The sequence below is a fragment of the Lonchura striata genome, chromosome 19, assembly GCF_050655825.1.
Source record: "Lonchura striata isolate lonStrDom1 chromosome 19, ASM5065582v1, whole genome shotgun sequence".
Lineage (NCBI taxonomy): Eukaryota > Metazoa > Chordata > Aves > Passeriformes > Estrildidae > Lonchura > Lonchura striata.
The window spans coordinates 403856-425891 of record NC_140721.1 but is presented as its reverse complement, the minus strand read 5'-3'; the positions used below and the strand labels follow the sequence as shown (position 1 = coordinate 425891).

General features: G+C 39.4%; 2 protein-coding genes across 34 annotated transcripts in view; one reads left to right on the top strand and one right to left on the bottom strand.

The window, feature by feature from the left end:
- The window catches only part of PITPNM3 (PITPNM family member 3), a 55627-nt gene extending 42096 nt beyond the window's left edge, over positions 1-13531 (top strand). For 6 of the 7 annotated variants that reach the window (XM_085557133.1, XM_085557132.1, XM_021533097.3 and 3 more), the window contains 8 exons: positions 528-676; positions 2295-2411; positions 3062-3178; positions 4349-4497; positions 5496-5645; positions 6464-6647; positions 7046-7174; positions 7561-13531. In XM_085557133.1, coding sequence (XP_085413259.1) covers positions 528-676; positions 2295-2411; positions 3062-3178; positions 4349-4497; positions 5496-5645; positions 6464-6647; positions 7046-7174; positions 7561-7869 — 1304 coding nt within the window. In that variant the 3' untranslated portion in view covers positions 7870-13531. The remainder of the gene's footprint in view (positions 1-527; positions 677-2294; positions 2412-3061; positions 3179-4348; positions 4498-5495; positions 5646-6463; positions 6648-7045; positions 7175-7560) is intronic. The other variant, XM_085557136.1, reaches the window with a different exon arrangement.
- Positions 127-20801, bottom strand: PIMREG (PICALM interacting mitotic regulator). 27 transcript variants are annotated; one of them, XR_014949465.1, is made up of 11 exons: positions 20705-20801; positions 19406-19725; positions 18271-18596; positions 17440-17535; positions 16581-16627; positions 15298-15416; positions 6989-7206; positions 4278-4445; positions 3369-3467; positions 2162-2264; positions 127-2056 (listed from the first exon to the last, which is right to left on the bottom strand). XR_014949465.1 is itself a non-coding variant. In XM_085557142.1 (6 exons), the coding sequence occupies exons 2-5, from the start codon at positions 19694-19696 to the stop codon at positions 16597-16599; spliced, it is 744 nt and encodes a 247-aa protein (XP_085413268.1). In that variant the 5' UTR covers positions 19697-19725; positions 20705-20801; the 3' UTR covers positions 14320-15416; positions 16581-16596. The 27 variants fall into 27 exon arrangements, 4 of the variants coding, with proteins under 4 accessions (XP_085413268.1, XP_085413267.1, XP_085413266.1 ...); XR_014949466.1 differs by lacking the exons at positions 15298-15416; positions 16581-16627 and having other exon boundaries at positions 127-2053; XR_014949455.1 differs by lacking the exon at positions 16581-16627 and having other exon boundaries at positions 3369-5681; positions 19406-20801.
- Positions 20802-22036: the final 1235 nt, after the last annotated feature.

Genomic DNA, 22036 nt, shown 5'->3' with positions numbered 1-22036 from the left:
TTCCAGGCATGAAGCAGTATAAGTAGATAAGATTTGTTACTCAAAAGTAGAAGTGCTATAAATCATTATATTGTCCCACTATGGACTATAGTCATATGTATATATATATATATAAATATGTATGTATCTCTCTCTCTCTCTCTCTCTCTCTCTCTCTCTCTCTCTCTCTCTCAATATTTGCTTCACTGTTCGGGAGGCATTTGCAATTCTTACCCTATAACATGATCATAAAAGTAATAGTCTTTCACTGTACATTTTCCATGGGCCAGAAAGCAGTGGGAATCATGCTGAGGTGATTTCTGTTTCCCAAAACTTGGACCCATAAGAACTCTTTAGATGTCAGGCAGTTAAGTGAGGATGCAGTCAGTGTGAGTAAAAACTGTACTTTTGTGAATGATAAATACCTTTAACAGAATTAAAATGTCAAGCTTAAGAAAGCAGAAGGCCTAATTCCATTATCCAGTTTAAAGACAACAAGAAATTTATTGATACAGAAATGTTATGCTATTTTGTTTCATTTTTTGTAGTCACTGCAAAGTGGTGGGGAACAAAACGAATAGATTATGCCTTGTATTGTCCAGATGTGCTCACAGCCTTTCCAACCGTGGCCCTGCCACATCTCTTTCATGCCAGCTACTGGGAATCAACAGATGTTGTGGCCTTTATCTTAAGACAGGTAACTGATCTTTTTTATTTATCTCTGCAGAAGATAACCTTGTGATTGTTAATTGCGTTATCCAAGGGTCAGTCTTTAAATCTTTATGTCAGTTAGGTGGCTAAGTGTGGATGAATCACATACAAGTGCATTTAGGAGTGACAGATCTGGATTTATTGGAGAGGTAAAGGGGACAGTGAACCCACCATTAGCACTGCTGACTTTGTGACCAGTAATACTGTACCTTTATACATATTTCACCCCTCACGTGCCCCAGATCAGTCTAACCCTGTATTATATATTAATTTTGTCCTGTCCAGCCTTATATAATTATATATCTCCCTAGTAAGTATCAAATTACTAGTATACATCTGATAGTAAACCTGTTTGGAAGTATTGCTTTTGTAAGAAAGTCGAGTCTCTCCTTTACAGGACACTTTCCTAGCCTTGTAAGCGCATTACAGCTTTTAGTATTTATCAAGCCTTTCAAGCATTTAGAACATGTCTTTAAAGCAATATGTGTGTTTACAGTTCTACATAAAGGACTGGTTAGTTCCAGTACAGTCTGGACCTTCTGCCCTTGTTGGGGGTTAAGAATAAGACTAATGGCTCCTGAATGTGCTGTGGCTGCATATATTGCCTGCACATTACCTCTAGTGAATAGAATTTATGCCAATTTGTTAAAAAACATGCTTACTTCTCAACATTACTGTAATTTGTTGCAAGCCAGCTGCTTTACTGACTCTGATTGCAGCGTGATTTTACTCAAGGGACTTCATATAAAACATATTTTAAAATGGTTCTAGACCACTCTTCTAGCAAGGGCACAAAGATTGTAAAACTTCAGCACAGAAAACCAGCTGTTCAGCTTGAAAAATTTGCTAGTGTATTTCTCATTCAAAATAGCTATTTGTGATTGCAAGCACAACTGACAGATTTCAGTGAGACAGGGCTTCTGGTTTCAATTGAAATGTGGCATAACTCACACTCAGTTTCTGAATTCTGTGGGTTGTGTCCTGAAATCTGAGTTGGACAGAAAAGTTTCTTGGTAAATGCATGATATTTAGGTTGTAAGAAAGTGTATGACATAATAAGGTTCTGCATGTTCACAGCTTGGACTTCAGTGGGTCCTTGTGGGTCCCTGCGGGTTCCTGCCTATCACCTACTGAAGTAGTAGTACTCAAAAGGGATAAGAAACATTCTCTCTGAGTGGATGTGTAGCAAATCAATACAGATGAAGTCAGGAGTCTGATGTCTGCCACATAAAGGACATTAAAAAATGCTTCTGTGGTTTTATGCTCCTTTACTGACTTTGCAGACCATAATCAAAACAATATGACTTACCACTTGATACCATCCTAATGTTTTCACTTTTTTCTCTGGAGGAATGTTCAAGCTCTGCTGTGAACAAAAAAGCTGTTCAATAAGTATTTGAAATTAAGTGTTGGCCAACAGAGTGAAAGCAGTTTCTTTGTCTGTGCAGTTTTTGTGAACATATGGCTTTACCTGTCAACTTCCATTGTGTTTTTAGCTCTGCAGTGTCACTCAACCGGGGCAGCAGTGTAATTTCTCTTTCTTTGCCAAGTACCAGGACTTCCCAGGCCTCACACTATTTATTAAAATATTGATATAATTTCAGGTGATGAGGTATGAAAATGTGAATTTCAAGGAAAATGACAACCTGGATCCAGAAACACTAAGTCCATCAAATCCACGAGAAAAATGGCTACGCAAAAGGACACATGTCAAATTGAGGGTAAGTTTAACTCCAAATATATATGGCTGCTATGGAACATGTGTTTGGCAGAAATTTAAATGGAGTTTGATCTCTCCAAGTAAGAGTTTATGTAACTGAATATCACTAAAGAGCTGAAAACTGATAACTTAATCCAGAGGCAGGCAGATTAATGGTTAGGGAATATGGGCAATTTCATCTTGATTTATCACTTCATGTTGGGAGAAAGTATATTTCTTTCTTGAAATAACAGACAGGCCTTAAGTTTCCATTATGCAGAGAGGTTTCTTTTATGCTAGAGAAATCCATAAGCCAAGCAAAAATATTTCCTACTTTCTTCAGGTGCTAAGTCAATTAATAATGTCAGTTAAAATGCATGTGCCCTGCACATAATGATGTGGCTCTGTGGCACCCCTTGAAGTGACAAAGAATTGGCTTGACCTCAAATGTTCTCCCTTATTTGGTCGTCTTGTGCACTCTCTCTGGTTTATTCAGGAATCCACCATTAGTGGAAATCAGGCTCAAGGTGAAATGGGAATGCAGTGTACTTCATGTACCTCAGACATACTGTCCAGAACTGTGTTTCTCTCTCACTGTTCATCACAAAATAGAGACAGCAGCCTTGTGACAAAAGCAAACAGTACCCTTCCCATCCTCTGCTCTTATTTCAGAATGTGACTGCTAATCACCGAGCTAATGATGTCATTGCAGCAGAAGATGGTCCTCAGGTACTAGTTGGGCGCTTTATGTATGGACCTCTGGACATGGTGGCTTTAACAGGTGAAAAGGTGAAGTCTGAGTAATCCATTTTCTTAGTTTTACTTGAAACAGTTGTTGAATGTAGCACACATGTACAGTGTCAGAGGAAGCCTTACAGTGAGGGGAAATGTCACTAGCTGCCTACTACTGAAGCAGAAATATGCTATAAAGTGGGCTTTCCTGATAGCTGACCTTTTTCTGAGCTCTCATCTCTCTTACCCGATTGTGGCTATCTCCTTTGGCTGGTGGTGAGTGTGCTGTGCAGTGATTTCTGAACCTGCCATCCAGCTGTACCGCCTACTGGAGACAATTAACTTTCTGAGGAAGAAGGAAAAATAATTTTATAGTAGTTGACAAAGCACTAAAATAAAGCCACGTATCATCCTATCCAGGTAAAACAACCAGATAAAAGAATAGGCATTCTAGAAGCTAGGTGGCTGCTGTATCTTACTCATGGGCAAGTAAAGATTAGTTTTAGAAAATAGTAATAATGTGACACAATTAAAACGGTGATTCCTAAAGCTGCCTGCAGAAACCAGGCATGCAGCTAATAGAGCCAAGCATCAAGTGAACACGTTTTTCATATTCACTGAGATTGTAGGAGTTTCTGTGCAAATTAAGAGAGCAATGGTGCTGAGCTGAGGGCAAAACTGAAGCGTGGAGGCTTCACTTGGCCTGTTTCAGATCTATCACATTATTTAATATCCTTTATGTTAATTTTGATTAAATATTTCAGTTGAAGTAAACCATATTGATGAAATCTTTTGATAATTTGAAGTGTTTTGGTTGTAGGCGAGGCTATGATTTGAGGAAGATTTTGTGTCAACAACCAGATGCAGGGGTTTTTTTGTAGGTTTAGTGTGTGAAAAGGTAATATAGCCATGCAAGATAAAACTATCTTTTTCCTAGTTTAGGGCTCCTCCCAAATTTCTGACCTCTATACTTGACACATGCACTGCTAAGATCAGGGCTTTAAATTACAAAGACAATAAATTATGAAGGCAATAATCTCTTGTATGTTAGAAAGCATTTGCTTATTGAGAGAACTCTCTTTGAAGTTCTTACTGAGTCATGAAGTTCCTTCAAACTTCTATGTAAGCTTTTTCTACCAGCCATGGTTGGAGATACCTGGCAGGCCTTGCACACAGTGGGTGTTTTGTTGACTATCACACTAGATTACTGCTTCATTGGTTTTGCAGGTGGATATCTTCATAATGACTGAGCCATCTTCGGGTAGGTGGGTGTATTTTGACACAGAGATATCCAACAGCAGTGGACGAATATCCTACAATATACCTGAACAGAAGAGACTGAGAGTTGGTGTGTATCCCATCAAAATGGTGGTCAGGTAATAACTGCAAGCTGGAACTAAAGCTGTGATGGGTTGTGGCGATCAGGAACTTCAAAACTGAGTAAAAACTACATTTGAATCCCTGCCTGGGAGAATTTAGCTGAAATAGAACATGTTGTTATCCACCAGTTAACAAAGTCCAAAGTCAGCTTACAATCCTATGTAGTGCAACATGAGAAGGAGAAAATGTTTTACCTCAGTTTAATAAAAAAGGCAATCAATTCAAGAAAACAGGTACTGAAACACAAATAAAATGATATTCAAAACAGAAGCTTTAGACTGCAGGAGTAATTTTCAAAGAGGAAGAAAATAAATTGTCCGGTCTTTGTTCATTAGGCTGTGAGCGCATATTGTAGGAATCTTCATCACCAGACCTTTAGATTACAGGTTTTAGGGAACATGGGGTGGTGGGATGAGAAGAGCTTTGGATTTCCTTGTCATTTACCTATTTTTTAACATTCACTTGTCCTGGGGAAAATACATCATGAGGAAATGGTTTTCACATGTCCTTCCATGACAAGAGAGATGTATGACTGCATTGGTTTTTGGTTGGTTGTTTGGTTTTGATTGTTTGTTGCCTTTGTTTTTTTGGTTTTTTACTTCTCCCAGCTGGCATTCCCATTACAAGGGGGAATATTTGCAAGAATAGAGGGTGGCTAATGTCTATATTACCAACTGTTAAGCTTATGGAGAAAGTTTGAGTAGTAGTTAGAGTACTTCAAGCTGATTTGCGGGTTTTTTTCCTAATTCTTTTGGTTATTTGTATGCACATGATTTCTTATTAAGATCGGCTTCCAAATTTCTCTTTGGTAAACTATTTCCTAAAAGTATAAGTTTTGATTGTCCCACATAAGACTGAAATCAGAAGCCATATTTGACAGTGAGGTCAAAGCTGTAGGTCTAGAAATATCTAATTTCAAATCTTAACTAAAACATGCAGAAAATACTTTCTGACATTTTGCTTTTTAAATTAATTTATTGTGTTGACTCTGCAGAGGGGACCAGAGCAGTGCAGCAAGTTACCTGACTGTATTGCCCCGAGGAATGGAATGTGTTGTGTTCAGCATTGATGGTTCCTTTGCAGCAAGTGTTTCAATTATGGGAAGTGACCCCAAAGTCCGAGCGGGGGCCGTTGATGTTGTCAGGTAAATGAGGTTTGAACACTTCAAATCTCTGGCTTTCTGCTTGAACACAGTAGGAAGGAAAAGGGTTGTTATACTAAACAGGCAGCAGTTTTCTAAGGGCCAAGATTCTCTGCAGATACATTTCTATATTTTCTTGCACAGCACATCTGCCTGAATTTCAGAGTAATATTAGAATGCTGTGGATTACATTGAAATTTGTAGTTTAAATTGCCTGGACATAAAAAGTTGTTTCTTGGGAATATGATCTTGAAGTGTGTGCAGTGAGTTAATAATGATTCCATGTGTATTTTGTGTTTCACTAATTTCAAATAAGGACATATTTGTACTTAAGGTGTCAGGAATGCTAGAATGTTTTTTGCAACAAAAATTAAAAGGCCTTTTAATTAATTCTTGCAAGTCTGAATGTTGCACTGGATGGGAAAAGGCAGTTCTCATTTTGGAACTTGCATGAGAATGTAGAAATGTCAGTTTTCAAGGGTTTCCATTCCTTATAGCTAACATGGCAGGAAATCTCATTAAAGATTTCAAAAGTAGCAATACCTGATGTGTTTCAAGGTTTATTCTAAGTATATTTTTGAATGGCTCTCATAGTTTAGATAATATTTTGTATAAGAATGTCTCTTGCTTTTCTCCTTCTCCCCCGAAATGTAGACAGTATTACTTAGTTTCTTGATTGGAGCAGATACTTAGGCATGCTGCTTTTCATTTGTTGAAGGATATCATCTAACGTCTAACTTGTCTGAGAAAAGATGCTGACCTGACCTGTGAGTATTGTTTCTCTTTCTGCACTTATATAATTTAACTGCTTCTTCTGACAGGCATTGGCAGGACCTGGGATACCTGATTATCTACATCACTGGCCGCCCAGATATGCAGAAACAGCGTGTAGTTTCGTGGTTGTCCCAACACAATTTCCCACAAGGGATGATCTTCTTCTCAGATGGACTCGTTCATGACCCACTGCGACAAAAGACCATTTTTCTCCGGAATCTCATGCAAGAGGTACTAGAAACCTATTTATAGTCTCAAAACATCTTTTCAGGGAATGCAATTCAGTAGAGTTCTCCCTTCTATCTGAACAGTAAGTCTAATTGAACATCACAAAGTCTTTTTGCCATTCCTCACTTCTTTTCTCACTTTTTAAAGAGCAGGGAAAGCTGATGAAACATCCAAAGGGACCTCCAATCATGACAAATCAGTAAATGAACTGCTTGTTCTTTCCTGTGTGCATAGCTGTAGTTCTTGCTCACATGCAGGCAGATCAATTTAGCTTTCTGTGGTTTACAGATTGAAATTGTTAACAGGGAACTCATATGCTGCTTTACTGCAAATCAAGCACCAACCTTGTAGTTGCACGGTGTTCAATAGTGCGTTCACTTTGGAAGTAATGTTTGTTTCAGTGCCACATCAAAATCTGTGCCGCATACGGTTCCATGAAGGATATTTCTGTGTACAGTGTCTTGGCTCTGTCGCCATCTCAGATCTACATAGTTGGACGATCCACAAAGAAATACCAGGCACAGTGCCAAGTAAGTAATTCTTGCTATTCAGTCAGGAAGTCCTAGGAAAGACAAGGCAATGCATGCACATGAATGCATGTGCAAACTCACAAATACAAAAAGCAGCAACAGTATTTCAAAGAAAGGTAGTTGGGGTTACAAATGAGACATTTTCTGGAAGGGCGAATAGTAAAGAGAATCAAGTGGTTGCAAGCTGTATCTACAAGTGCATGCATTGCATATTTCTGAATGACAGAATGAAATGGGTCACTTGAAAAAAAAACCTGAGGGGAGAGGAATATTAGTATTTTGTAGGTATCTAACTGGGATGTCAGTGATGAAAACTTAATACCTAATAGCATTCATAGGTCAAGGCAGGAGTAATTTGTCACTCCCTTCTTTTCTTCCTATTTCAGTTCCTCAGTGAAGGTTATGCAGCCCACTTGGCCTCGCTGGAGTTCAGTCTCCATTCACGACCCAAAAAGAACAACTCTCGGATGATCTTGAGAAAAGGCAGCTTTGGCCTCCACTCGCAACCTGAGTTTTTGCGCAAGAGAAACCACCTCCGCAGGACTATGTCTGTACAGCAACCTGACCCGCCCTCTTTAAACCCCAAGCCAGAGCGTGCTCAGAGCCAGCCTGAATCAGACAAAGACCATGACAGGCATTTGCCTTCCATTGCTTGGGTTCGAGGTGGAGTTCACAAATTTGAATCTATTCCCTAGGAGGACTGGGAATGTCGATCTTGGATGCACCCCATAAAACTTGTAGGCATGCCTGAAAGATAGTATTTAGGCAGCTCTAAATTAAGAGAAGTGGACAGGAATTTGTACCTTGGAGTCTTCCCTGTTCTGAAATCTGCCTTGTTACACCAACTGGAGCACTTCCAGTCTCTTCCTCTTATCATGTTTATTGGGGAAGTTTAAAACAATCTAAAACTACCACAAGTTTATCCATAGCAACAGGTTATTTTTGGGAACAGATATAATATGTGCAATAAGAGGAAAAGATACTGATTTTGCTCAGAAGGATTGTGGTATCAGCTAATTAGCTGCACCCAAAACAGCATCAAGGGTGGGTCCTGTAAGTTAGAGGCAGTTTACACTTTAAACATTAAGTAGTCATGTCTGTTTCCACTTCACTTTCTAATAAAAGTGATAAAGGGAAGCAGCAGTGGGAGCTACAATAGCAGGTGGTTAGGACTTCTGCAAGAAGATGCTTCCTGGGTGCCTTTAAACCCAAGGTTTCCTTTCAGCCTTGTGTTGGTCAACAGACTCCAACATGGGCACTCACGTTTGTGTGAGGCGCTGGACAAATAAATGAGAACTTGTGAACCAAACATAAAAACTTCATGTTAAAAATAAATGTGTCAGCCACAGGTTGAACACAGTTAGTGGTGTTGTAACCAAAGTAGTGTGCAACTGTACAAAGATCACATTGTTTGTGGAACTTGATGACTGTGCAAAAATGTGTGGACTACTCCAAAGAAGGTGACTGTGATGATCTCAGTCTGAGAGTCAGATCCTAAGAGGGCAAGCTAAAAGGAACCATTTCACTAAGGGATCTGCAAACTTCAGAGCAATTGCTTTTTTAATTATTCAAACTAGAATATTTACACTGGAGGGAAAAAAAATAATTAAGTAAATTGATAAATTGTTTACCTTCTCATGCTTCATGGCAACTGCTGCATTAAGACAATCTGTAGCATTCAGAATTATAGCATTTGAGCTTCAAAGAGTGGATATGCGAAAATACAGGTGCCACATAGACATTTCTCTACTGATTTAAATTTCTCACTGATCTCTCAATGCACTTACTAGAAGTAAAATGTGTGACGTTTTCCCTAAGTAGTAATATTTCTAGAGCATTATAGTTACTTTAACATAATAGCAGTTTGCAGATTCTTCATGCAGATACTTCCATGGAAATTCATCAAGAGAATTTAAAGATTGAACTGACGCATGTTTTAAAATCTGCAATGATGTTACAAGTGCACGTAAAACCCCTGTTTTTTAGAGTTAAAAACATACTATTGACACTGAGAAAGCTTGAAGTCAAAAGAACATTCCTTTTTCAGGTTTGTTGTTTGTTTTTTATTTCAGGGAATTGGGGTGGAGAGGGTGTTATGCCTCTCCATCCCCCTTTCAGGTTTTGCTAGACCAGACAAGGTGTCTCACCAAGTTAGCTAATGATTTTGAAAGTTAACATGTAAAACAAGAAATCCAATGGAAAACTAAGATAGTGCAGAAGTAAAGAAAGTGTGTACATTCTGTTAACTATGAAGTTTCAGTGGGCTTTTGGAAGGGCATAGGAGTGTAGCTCTTAAGGAGTGCCTTAGGATGCAGCAATATAGCTTATAAATGGAGATGTTTGATTTATATTTTCAGACATTACTTGGCAAGATTGTCAGTTACCTATTTCAAACTTCCTGAAATATCTCTGGCATATCAGTAGCTGGTTGTTTTGGGGCTTTTTTCTTAATGCTTCCTTTAAGGTAAGGGGTAATCTTTGTTGAAGATTAAGGGAAGATGTAAAACGTTTGGTAGCAAACATTCTTTGGGAGCAGGTAAATACATTACAAGGGGCTAGGGTTTTGTGCTCTGTTGCTACAAAAGCTAAATGAAAGATAGCTTGCAAACTACATTGAAACACTCTTAACATTTACAAATGCTTTCCCAGTAGTGTCATAGTTTTGAACCCATGAAGTTGGAGGAATTTTTCCATGTTCTGTCTCAGCCCACTGCATGTATTCATTCTAGTCACATAGTCCATTTTTTCTCTGCTTTGCACTATGATGAAGTTGCATGGGTGCACCAGCATCCATCTCCTTCTAGTGAATTTACTGTTAGCACACTCCTGCTTGTTAGTTTTAAATAGGCATGGGAATCCAAGGCTTGTGAGGGAGGAACTTACTAGGAAAATTTTAAGTCTGATGAGACATCTAAAATATTGACTGATCAAAAAGTTCTTTTTAATAATTGGATGTTGTTTAGCATGTCTCTTGACTATAATTGCTATTCCTGTACAAAGCTACTGTTGTTTTAGCCATCTACCTCTATCACCCAAGAGACTTGAAAACCTATTTTTTTGTTTTCGGTTGCTGTGGTAGAAAGGTCTACTTCCTTTCAAAAGAGTGATCTGTGTGTAATTCTGTGTGACTGAATTGAAGGAAATAGTGTCTGAGTACAAGGTTAGAAAAATCTCCTAGGTTATAAAGGGCTGTCTTTTACTCTTGGAGACATAATGTCATTTTACAGGGTTCCATGTGATGAAGACTCAGATTTTATGTATTTCTGTTAATAGCTGGGTCACCTTTACAGTAGTTACTGTGCTGGCTTCCCTTAAGAATATTAGGACCTAATAGCAGTAAAAACAAGTGTGCGTGCATGTGTATAATTTAGTGTGGTAACAATTTCAACGTTTCTACACATGGTATTAAAATCAAGCTGAAAATATGCTCCTTAACTTTGTTTTCATACAATGTATGAGAGCTTATATGGCATTTGCATAATTCCAGCACTGCTGATTACTCATGGCTAGAATGGATTATCTTGTGATCCCACACTCCAGCAGTGCACTTTGGCAAAATAGTGACACAGGCTTTTTAGTTACGTACTTTGTCCACATGAAACTGCATCCAGTAATTTACAGACATTCAGTTTGCAATAGGATTTCAGTTCTACTTGTATTTTCATGGAAGATCAGTCCCCTAAGAAGCCATTAACTGAGGGTAAGTTTGATCCTATAGTCATCTTATTCTTGATTCCAAGTCCTCATTGCTGCAGTTTTTGTGCAGTCAGCACTTAAACTATATGGACTATGAAAGTGTTTTAGCATACACTGAAGGGAGAGGGACAGAGAAGTCAGGTGGGTGTGCCCACAGAACATACATTAGACTCATCACTTGTTACATTAGCACCATCAGTTGTTTAGTGCCTCCCGTGTGTAACAGAAAAGCACATTCTTTTAACATGCTGAATGGAGGAAGCATAAATGAAATTGTAAACCACAAAATTTTAGTTCAGTGGGTGCTAAGAGTACAGTACAAGTATGCCACAGTTGGAAGCATTTACTTCTTTGACCTGTTGATATGGATCCATTTTCAATTACTGTAAAAAATGGCTGTGATTAATAGCAGTGGTAGAGTTATTTGAGATATTGTGAAAACACACGTTCACAACTGTGGTGCTTTGGTTTTGTCTGTGTGTGTGTGTATAACTACTGGAAGACACTTAAGTTTTGGTTCTGCTTTCACAGCAAATTTGTAATCGATACACATTAAAAAAAAAAAAAAGAACAAAACCAACTCAAACACAGCAACAGTGGCTGTCTGTTCAATTTTGTTTTCTAGCTAGGTAGGTTTTGAACAAGATATCATTGTATAGATTGCAGAATTGAATAGTGATGTTAAGCCAAATCTGTTTATTTTGAGTAACATTTTTATTTGCATACACTAGTGCTCTTGGTATAGATTTTTGCTTGACCAAAGTATTCCTGTTTAGTTTTGTGGCATGGTTTGTATCTATTCAGCATAAAATTCTGTTAGGTGTAAAAATGACAAAGTTGTGGTAATTCTTATTCATTGGGGTTCATGAGAACTGTCCTTTTTATTTGTTTACATTAAACTAGTCTTAATTTAGACAGATTACTTCACTTTTTCCTCTATATCTAGGGAAGTCATTTCCAAACAGCTAAAACTTTCACTGGTTATGTAGAAGTGCAACTATCAGTAAACTAGAGGGGAAAAAAAATACACACCTGGGTCTATCCAGGACAATGACATTTTTTCAGAAGCCCCAGTATTCTGCAAAATAGCCTTTGTTTGCCATTATTAGTGGATAAGTTGTCCTGTTTATGCATTGTGGTCTTTCTTTAGCCAGGACACTACTAATGCGTGTATTTAACAAATCCTCAATACTTAGGTCTATATTATCATAATGTTCTTCATGGAATAAATATAGAAAGGGGAAAATTTATTTTTTCCCTTCTTTCTATACCATTTCTGTTTTAAATTTGCTAAAAGCTTTTTAATAAGCATTTAAAACAATACATGAAACCAGTAGGTATTTTACGTTTTAAAATTTGTAGGTCCAACAGTTGTTACTGAACAAGTAGGATTTTCCTCAGTTTTTTTTCCCTCTTGCCATCTAGGCTGCAGAAAGGTGAGTACATTGTCATAGGACTAGATGATTGGAGCATGGGTATCTTTTTAGTAAACTCATTATTTTGATAATGGAAAGATGAGGATTATGTACCACAATTTCATGATTTTTCTGATTAGAGATTGACGTGTGGCATCTGAACTCAGAATCTCTGCATTGAATTGTTCATGTTGAGCATGTAGGGGAGAAAGTGGCACTTTCATTCTCCTCTGGAGCTGGTACAGGACAGAAGTGCTATACACACAAAACCTTCCAGCCTACCTTCTCAGCTTCTCTAAGAGCAGTGGTTCCTCATGGTTTGTGTTCAAAGCTTAATCAGAAATTTAATTTTGTCAAGGTAATTAAGACTTCCATTGTGTTTAGTCACACAAGGTAACTATACGTTCATATAGATGAGCCTAAATTCAGAACCCCCACCCCCCCAAAAAAAAAAAAAAAATGAAAGTAATAACACATTTTTCTGGATGAAAATACCTGTTTCTCAGAAATAAGGCTTGGAACAGTTAGAATCCTGTGCATGGACACTGGAATTGAAGTCATGTGTTGTCTCTTTCACTCACTTTAGGTCAAGCCCAGACAGGGATTATTACGGTTTACCCACTACATGTATTATAAGCTATTTTAGTAAGCTATCCTTGAAACTGAATGGAATTTTGGGGGCTTGGGGAAGATAAATTTCACAGTTCATTTGTCATTTGTATGAATGTATAGAACATAGGAGTGGGAAAAGAAAGAGGCAGGTTTACTGTGACATGGTGGGAGATGGTATACTACAGATTGCAACATTGAAACATGATTTACAGATAGCAAATTTGAAAAGTAGTGTTACTCCTGGATGACTGGTCTACAGCCCAGAATGGCAGTCTTCTCACAGAACCCCAAGTCTTATACATAATTGTTTTTCTATTTGTGGGGGTGAAAAGGGGCAGTTCCCTTACAATTGAATTCACATAAGGAAACTTGAAATTTTAGGTGTTCTTTCAGTCTATAGTTTTATTAAGTGCATAATTTTAAATATTGTCAGTGAGAAGGTTCTATCTGGTGACAAATGTTTATATTTCTTATGGCTGCCTTGTAAAGATTCAAAAATGTACAATAATGAATTTCTTAATATGAAATAAGGAGTAAGATTTCTACAACTGCTATAGATTTTGATGTGAGCTGGTTTTTAAAATCTTGAAACAGATTAGCCACTTAAATAAAACCTTCCTTGCCTTTAAACAAACAGTGTCACTGATTTTTCTTACCAGCAATTTGATAAATATTGGATCATGATTGTACATGTCTGAGTAGCTGGTGAAAACATTATAAATATAGGCTGTTTGATTTGTCTGAAATAGTACCTAGATTTGAGGTCAACTTTTCAAAAACCTCCAACCCTTCTTCCTTTTCAAAAGTCATAGAAGAAGGCATTTCACTAATAAGTCAACATCTTTGTGAAAGCTTTATAGAAGTAGTTTCAGGACATACAAAGAACAACTTGGAGAAACTATACTTTTCTATACTTCCATATAGAAAAGTTATTTGAAAACCCACAAAACACACAGAAACACTATGTCAAGAAATAACACAAGCTAAAATTCTCAGTCATCTGAAAGTGTAGAAGTCTTTGGGCTGGAAGGGTTGCTTTCATGTTTCCAGGCCTCATTATTTTTATTATTTCCTCATTATATATTATTATTTCCAGGCCTCTTTCAATGTTTTAAAATGGGTTCATTTGACAAGAAAGAAAAGAAAAATTGTGAGCAAGTTTAAAAATCAATACTTATATATAAATTATAATTTAATGATTTTCATATTTATACCTGATAACATTAAAATTTTAGTAACACTGGAACTACTAGGTCACATGCACATTTTAGAAATTATCAAGTAGAGCAAAATTTCCCAAATCAGTCTTCTGTTTGAAAGTTCATTTTAGAGTGAATATAACTGGGGAAGCCTGCACAAAGCTTACCATGGAAAACAACCCTGCTGTTGAACTCTAAAAACTTGACAAATCTTGGCTTTCATATGAAAGACTAAACTTTATTATACTGAACTACCTACCAAAAAAGGCTTGTCAAATGAATGCTAATTTTTTTAATTAGAAGAAAAATACAGGTATCAAATGCTAAGGATACATAATCAAACTACTTCCACTGTGATATTAGCTAATAACAGTAGTTGCAAGAGATTACATTAATTGTAGTAACAAATTTCCATGTATGACTAAAAGACAGATGCACAAAAGCAATGTTTAACTCAACTGCCAAGATGCTATCTAAAGCATCAGTAAGAAATGACAAAGTTGCTCTGATTTGTCTGGAGCCAAACTCCTAAAATAGGATTAGTTAGGCTAACCCTTAAGGCCATGAAGTAAGTGTCCTAAAATGGCTCTGTTCTTGTGGCATGAGTGACTGCACAGAATCCTGTTGCTTTGGAATGGCAGTTTTGCTTAGAACTCAAAGACACAACTGTTTTAGTAACTTTCAGGTAAATGATGAATAACTTTAGTTTGCTAGTAACAAAAAAAAAACCAAAACCAAGAAGTTAGGCTTTCAGAATAATAGACCAGTCTTTTTCATGTGGAAAGTATTTGTGCTAAATCTCGTCGCTGCTGGATACCAATTTAAGCACTACTCTTACCTAGGATTACCTTTCTTAAGTCTGTCATTAGCCCTTGCTTTGGCCATTCTTACTGGCCAGTTCAGCATCAGTTTCTAAGTTACTGCCTCATGAGAGTAACTTTCAAGACGGACCCCTCAACTCAGCAGGGATAATATACTGTGGTTGGTACTATTTTGATTCTCTCTTTACTTGAAAAGGGAAAGCAAGGGAAGTCCTGAGCTGTTTCATGAAAAAAAAAAAAAAAAAAAAAAAAAAAGTGTAACGGCTTATTTAAGTGTATAGAGTGTAGCCTTTCAGGTGCTATTCAGACCTCTCCCTTATATACGTGCTCATAAACTTGGAAACATGAAAAAATAGTTACAACCATCTCTCTCTAGGTACCAAGTGCTTGATGGCATTTCTTTGCTTGTCTTCTGATAGCTTGAGGCGGTTTCAGGGATTGATGTACAGACTGTGAGTTTTGTGCCATTAGATAGTAGTAGTTTGATATTGCTTGTTGCCTGCAGAAGAACAACAGGACTACTATTAGCAGCATAAAGTCAGTAGAGTTAATCAACTGGTTGTCACAAAAATTGCTGGAAAACAGATGGGAAAAAGGAAGTCTGGTACACTTTCACTGTGTAACTGTTCTTGACACTAGCAATAACATACTTTGTTATCTTCAGTGAATGTAAAAGGCAAGTACACAAGTACTGCAATATTTTAACTAGCAACAGGAGCATTTCTTGTGATATAATCTAATTCATTAAAATGCAAAACACTGAACAATACTTTGAGTTGGAAACAATCATTTGAGATCAAGGTTTGCTTCATCATGAAAAAAATGAAAAAGAGGCACTAGCATTAAAGCTTATGGCAATTGGATACCAGAACAGAAAGTCTCATGCAAGACTAAAGGGACCTCCAAAACAGTTCATTTCACAATTATTCCAGTAGGAAACTAGGCATTAACAGCACATTGTATGCATCTACACATGCAGGGGTACTGGACCAAATTGTGGAAGCAGTACAGATCACTGCTGAAACCATCAGTCCAGCATTTGAAACTGCTCTCATTTTTCTTGAAAAGTTACAACAAAGTGTCATGCACCTATTTTCGTTGCTAAAATAGGACATAGTATTCAGGATGTACCTTTCCCTCTAACAAAAAGAATACCTCCAACATAACAGGTGAAGATATTTATGTCACATCCACTTGGGTATAAGTTACGAGCTGCTGTTAATTGTGATAGCATAGACTCAACTGCTATGAAATTTTGAGGGATGGAAAAGAAAGGCTGTAAAATCAGATAGCTCAGGATAATGGCTGGTTCTCTCATGCTTTGTCATCATTAGTAACCAGTGAGAACTGAACTTCAGTGACAAAAAGATTAGTACCAGTCATTTTTTGGTCTGGAGTGAGAAAAACTGATGTTTGCATAGGAGGTTCATTGAGAACCCATAAGGACTCACTAATCCACAATTTAGAGGTGAAGTTTTACAACTGCACAATGATCTGCTGTAGCAGAGATGGCCACAGTGAATATGAAGGAAGAACCATGTGGTTCTACATAATACTGCCTTAAAGTAGCCTGAGATAATAAGCCTTTCTCTCTATAAACAGCAGGTTTTCTCCCCCACAGATGCATGCAGGCATAGCCGAGGTAAGTGAACAACTACTTTACCTGGTTGCTACTATCTTCAGTTACGAATGAGAGAAACTGTCATATCACTAGCAGATGGGAGAATATTAGGAGTGAGATTTAGTGAACTTTCAGTGGATATGATAAAATTAACTTGATACAAGTTTTAACCTATAGTTATCTAGACATGGTCCCATTGGTACAAATTTTTGCAATTATCTGGGATGTTAAGCCATTACCTCTTTGTAGGTAAAGGACTTGATGCTAAACTCTCTCTAGAGAATTTGAGGTACATGACATTTAGTTATTGAATACTTTACATGCTCTAAGAGAGGAAGAAGTTTAGGGAATCACCCTGTGACAAGATTTCTGACCCTTAGTTTTTACTTTCTTAATTGTCTAATTCAGAATGACATAACCTTCACAAATACAGCAGCCTACCACCTTGTGGATTAACCAAGGTGTTTTGTAAGAGGCTTCTTCATCCGGGTGCCCATGGACTGCTTGTTAGCATAATGCTACCTAATAAAAGGATTTTTTAAATAGATGTGCAGACATCAGTGACTGTGCCAGTACACTGGAATTTTCCCACCTCCTCCCCCAGCCTGGATTGACACCTCTTTTAGACAAGAGTCAGGGAAGTACTGTTCTCACACAAGGTCAAAGGTAGGCTCTTTCTGATAAAAATCTGACTTCCACAACAAGGAAACTGAAGACAAGTAGAGCATTTAGCAGGTTTTAGAAGCTGCAAATCCAACTGCAAATTTAATCTTCCCAAGTATCTTTAAGAAAAAATGGATATACTACATTACAACTGAAAAAGTTCTGCAACTATTCCTAATCCTGAGTTACAGGGACTGCAATTGGCTGTGTTCAGTGAGGGATACTTAGCAGTATTTACCTCTCCTCTTTCACAATGGCATCATCAAATGCTTGGGAGATACGCTTCAATTGGCAAATCCCTGAAGAGACCAGTTCCAACTCCCAGTCAAACTCTCTGCAAATAGAATGGTCATTGCTACAGATCAAACAGGACAAGCTAACTAGGTGACAGTATTCAAGCCTCCATCCCTGCAGTACCACTAGACTTTACCCAGAGAAGTTTAGGGTGGTGGAAATTATGCTCTTAATTCCATTAGCCAACAGCTTCATGTCTTCATTTATTCCCCAAACAGCTATCTTCCAACTCAGACACAAAATTCAGATTCACAAGGCTTGGATTCAACTCCTAGCTTTACCTTTTCTTGTGGCTTCGACCAAAAGAAAAACATGTCTGCACATTATTAAGTATTTCCCTAACTCACAACCCTTGATCTAATTTGTGTTTCCTCTTTGAGATAGGAATTTCTCCACATTCTATAAAGAACTCAGCATAAACAAAGCTATTCCTGGTATCTTTGGCATACAAATAGCAGCTTTGGAAAAGTTACAATTAAATCAGAGTGAGATACAGAGCATTTTCCTTTACCAAAAAGGCACCAGCAAAGAACTCAAGTATGTCTCTAAGAAAAAATTACTTTTTATGTTTCAGCTTTACACATAGCTCAATCCCTATCTATACAGGGAGCTGGAACTACTTTCTTAATTATTCAAGCAGCACACACCTTCAGGGGAATAGGACAGAAAACTTAATACCTTGCCTTTCACTTTATCAGATACTCTAATCAGAGTAATACATTTTTTTAAAAATTAAAATTTAAAAAAAAAAAGTTTACAAAATAATGTAACTTACATCTTTCTGCTGGAAGGGGCAGGAGATGAATAAGGGCTCTTCAGTGCCGCTGCTCTTCTGGATCTCCGGAGAGAGACAGCATTTTTACCAAGCCAGGATGAGAAATCCCTCCATTCTCTATGTTCTGATACCTTTGTTGGCCCAAGCAAGGCCCTTTTGCTGGACCTTGGAGTGCCTTTGGAACTGGCTGCTGAAGTATTACAGCAAGGTGTTTGAGGTGTAGCAGTTCTTTTTTTGGTAGAACTGGTCGCACAGCTTCTGCTGATCGACTCGACTGGAAAGGTCACCACTGAGCCTCCTGGGCTTTGGCAAGACTTCTGTATTTTCTGAAAGAAGCATTAGACATGTTAGGCTAAATTAACTCAATTAGCTGTGAGTTTAGAACCAGGAGGACTAGGAATATTTGGGCTGAGTTACTAGTTTCCATTTTCATATCAGGTTTCAACTAACATGAATGCATCTCAACCTCTGTACTCATTTGCACAGGGAGTCTCTTCCTTCCCTAACTCTTGACATTCATCAAGGACTTCAGAGCAGGCATTGGAACAAAGCTCTTGATGCTCTTATGCTGAAAAAATTCAAGCTCCCCAACAGAGAACTCATGTATTTAAAAACCTGAGGTCTCTAAGAAAGGGAAGTGCAAGCTTGAATCTCATACCCTGCTATGTTGTAGCAGGTTTTGTCAGTCTAAATTTAGATTAACTATAATAGAGAACATGCTAGTAAATAGTATGGGTACAGGAGAATAAGTAAAAGGAAAAAAACCCCAAAGTGTGCACTTTTCTTGGTAACAATTATTTGCAAATGATGTCAATCTCTACCCAATTTCCTCTGTGTAAAGGCTGCTCTGCCATATATGATTAAATACAGTAGGGGAAAAGCTCTTATTTCAAATAAAATAAACTGTTTTCAGCTTCCTCCATGTCTTGCCAGCTCCATAATTTGCCTGTCTATACTTTAAGAACAGATATTAAAGATTTTAAAAGTTAGTAGCTATGAGACAAGTACTAAGGTGTGCAAGTGTGTGGGAATGAACTCTCTAGAATAAAGCACTCAGTACAGAATTCAGAAATCTTAGTACTGAATTGAAGCAAAATCTAAACTCTATCTATGTTCTACTGCAAAGACAAAATACCTGGGACATGGTTCCAAAAGCATATTTTGCTGTTCTTTTAATTGTCTGAAGAGTTCGGCATCTCTGCCTTGGTTCCAGACTTTCCCTAGTTGGTGTTTTGTCAAAATTCAGCTCGACTCGCTTTAGTGGTACCCGTTTCCTTAAAGACATGTGAATGGTATTGAGAGAACTGAGAGAGGTCCTTCTCTTGAATTTGTCAGGTACAGGGCTCTCATTCTCATTGAGGTCATTTAGGAGCCGGTGTTTCCGCCACGCCACTGTTGCTTTCACATTTTGGAACACAGATGCCATCTTGTTCCAGTTCTTGGTCAACTTTATTTCTAAAACAATGAAAATGAGAGCAAAGACTAGGCAGAACAAGGTACAAAGCAGCATAAAAATCGAGAAATGGAAACTGTTACAATTTATATTTGGTTACAATTGCCTGAAACAGGAAAACCAAAGCTGAGCAGATTTTTACTTGGAGTCTTGAAAGACAACAGGATTGGTTTTTACAGGTATTTAGGTTTGTGCAAGTCCACAAAGAGACCTTGTATTGCAATTCCACTGCAAAACTCTGGTTTGAGAGGGAGAATGCTCAATGAGTGCAATTTTTTTTTGTTTTTGTCTCAGATCAAGATCTGATATCCCAAATTTTTGCCTTCTTTAATCAGAACAACCTTGCAAGACTAGTTTACGCAGCTGCTATTGTCTCCTGCTGTACTTGCTAGCTGACGGCTTCTACTTCAGTCGCAGTTATGATTGTGGATACATAACTTCTGAAACAGACAGGATTATTACTGGCAGAAGACTTTGGCAGGAAGGGCTAAAACTCTAGTTATCTGTATGACAATTTAAACATATATACTTTTCATTCTTGATTTTCACTTGCTAACAAACACGATTGAAATGACCCGAGAGCCGCTGCTGTGCTACGGTTACAAGGATGCGTTTATTAAACGGGTATTGCACAGGACAGCGCGGCGCCTTCTTTCTTCTGGAGGCCGCGGCGGTCTCGGGCAGCCCTCGCCGGGCCCCTGGGCACACCCAGGCTCCGGCCTCGTCCGAGCCGCTCTGGCCGGACGAACCCCGTTCTGTGCCGCTGGCCGTGCTCCCCGCCAACAGCCGCGGCAGATCCGCCGTGCTGCCACATCGGGCTAACGGGACCAGGGGCATGGGCGGGACCAGCCAGCGCCGTTATTGCGCCCACCGGGACAGCGGAAACACAGCGCGAAAAGTGCCACCAAGGCCAGAGGAGACGGGCTCGGGAAAAGGGAGCCGCGACCGGGCCGCTCGGGCAGCCCCTCGGTGCGTACTCACTCAGTGGGCCGGACGGAACCTCGGATCCGGACCGAGCTGCCGCCTCCCCGCAGCGCTGCTTTGCGCGGCCGCGTTCGAACGCCGCGCCGCCCGCTCCGAGCCCCCGGATTGGCGCCGCCGCCGCCGCCGCCGCCCGCAATTGGCTGGATTGGCTGGGCCGGGCGCGCGCGGCTGCCGTTAGCGGGCCGGTGGGGCGGCCCGGCCGGGCTGAGGGGAACGTCCCGGGCCGCGCTGAGGGGAACGTCCCGGGCCGGGCTGAGGGGAACGTCCCGGGCCGGGCTGAGGGGAACGTCCCGGGCCGGGCTGAGGGGAACGTCCCCGGCCGGGCTGAGGGGAACGTCCCGGGCCGGGCTGAGGGGAACGTCCCGGGCCGGGCTGAGGGGAACGTCCCGGGCCGGGCTGAGGGGAACGTCCCCGGCCGGGCTGAGGGGAACGTCCCGGGCCCGGCGGCACGACCGCGGCGCTGCGCCCCGCCCGCGGCTCTGGCGCCTCTGCGGACCTCGGCCCAAGATCCGCGTCAGCTGGAGTAGTAAAGGGACTCAGGCTGGGTTGCCCACTTGGGTATCCAAGCCACAGCTCCTGTTACTTCTGGTAATTATCTGTCAAAGTCTTAGGAGGCTTTTGTTTGTTTGCTTTTACTCCACGGGCTTCTGCAGCTCTTGCTGGAGGAGACAGCTAGGGTAACTGTCCGTATGGGACCGTAAACCGTCAGGGATGCCCTCTGAAGCAAATCGGGCAGCAAAGAGGGCCAAGGGCAAAAAATGACTTCTGCCTGAAAAAAATTGCACTAGAAAGAACATTAGCAGCATCTGTTTTTTTCCAAAGATTTGTTTTTCCCTCACCAAATTAAACTCAGAGCTGACAGCTGAAACACCTCCTTTGCTAAGACTTGGCTTATAGTGATGGGGAAGCCAACCCAACACTGCAGGATACCTCTTGAATCTCACCACTGGCTTATAAACAAACATACTTTTTACTAATTCTTAGGAACTCTGATCTAAAAAAAAAAATCCACACAATGGTGTTTGTGCCGCTTTGTATTCACACACTAATAATGATGACTGCAGTATAATAAACACCTTTTATTAGCAGATGTGTTTCTGTGTATTACAGCCCTATATTCTGTTCTGCTTTCCTCTGTCCATTGACTTCAGGGCTTCCAGGTAGCTGAAGCATTAGACCTCTTCCCCTGTGTCCTCCCCACTCTCAATTTCTATAGCAAAATTTCAGGTTCTTCTCACTAGCAAACTGGAGCTTCAGCCACCATATTTTTAGACTTGGTTTGGATTTTTGGACATTGATCTAGAGACCACCTAAAACAAAGAGCTCTTC

Excerpts from the sequence above, each read along its gene's own strand:
- PIMREG (XM_085557139.1), bottom strand. The coding sequence starts at position 19,780 with ATGCTGCTTTGTACCTTGTTCTGCCTAGTCTTTGCTCTCATTTTCATT. Across the intron at positions 18,597-19,405 it reads CTTTTGGAACCATGTCCCAG|AAAATACAGAAGTCTTGCCA; the intron begins GTATTTTGTCTT and ends TGCTTCTTTCAG. Across the intron at positions 15,417-17,439 it reads GCCATTGTGAAAGAGGAGAG|GCAACAAGCAATATCAAACT; the intron begins GTAAATACTGCT and ends GTTCTTCTGCAG.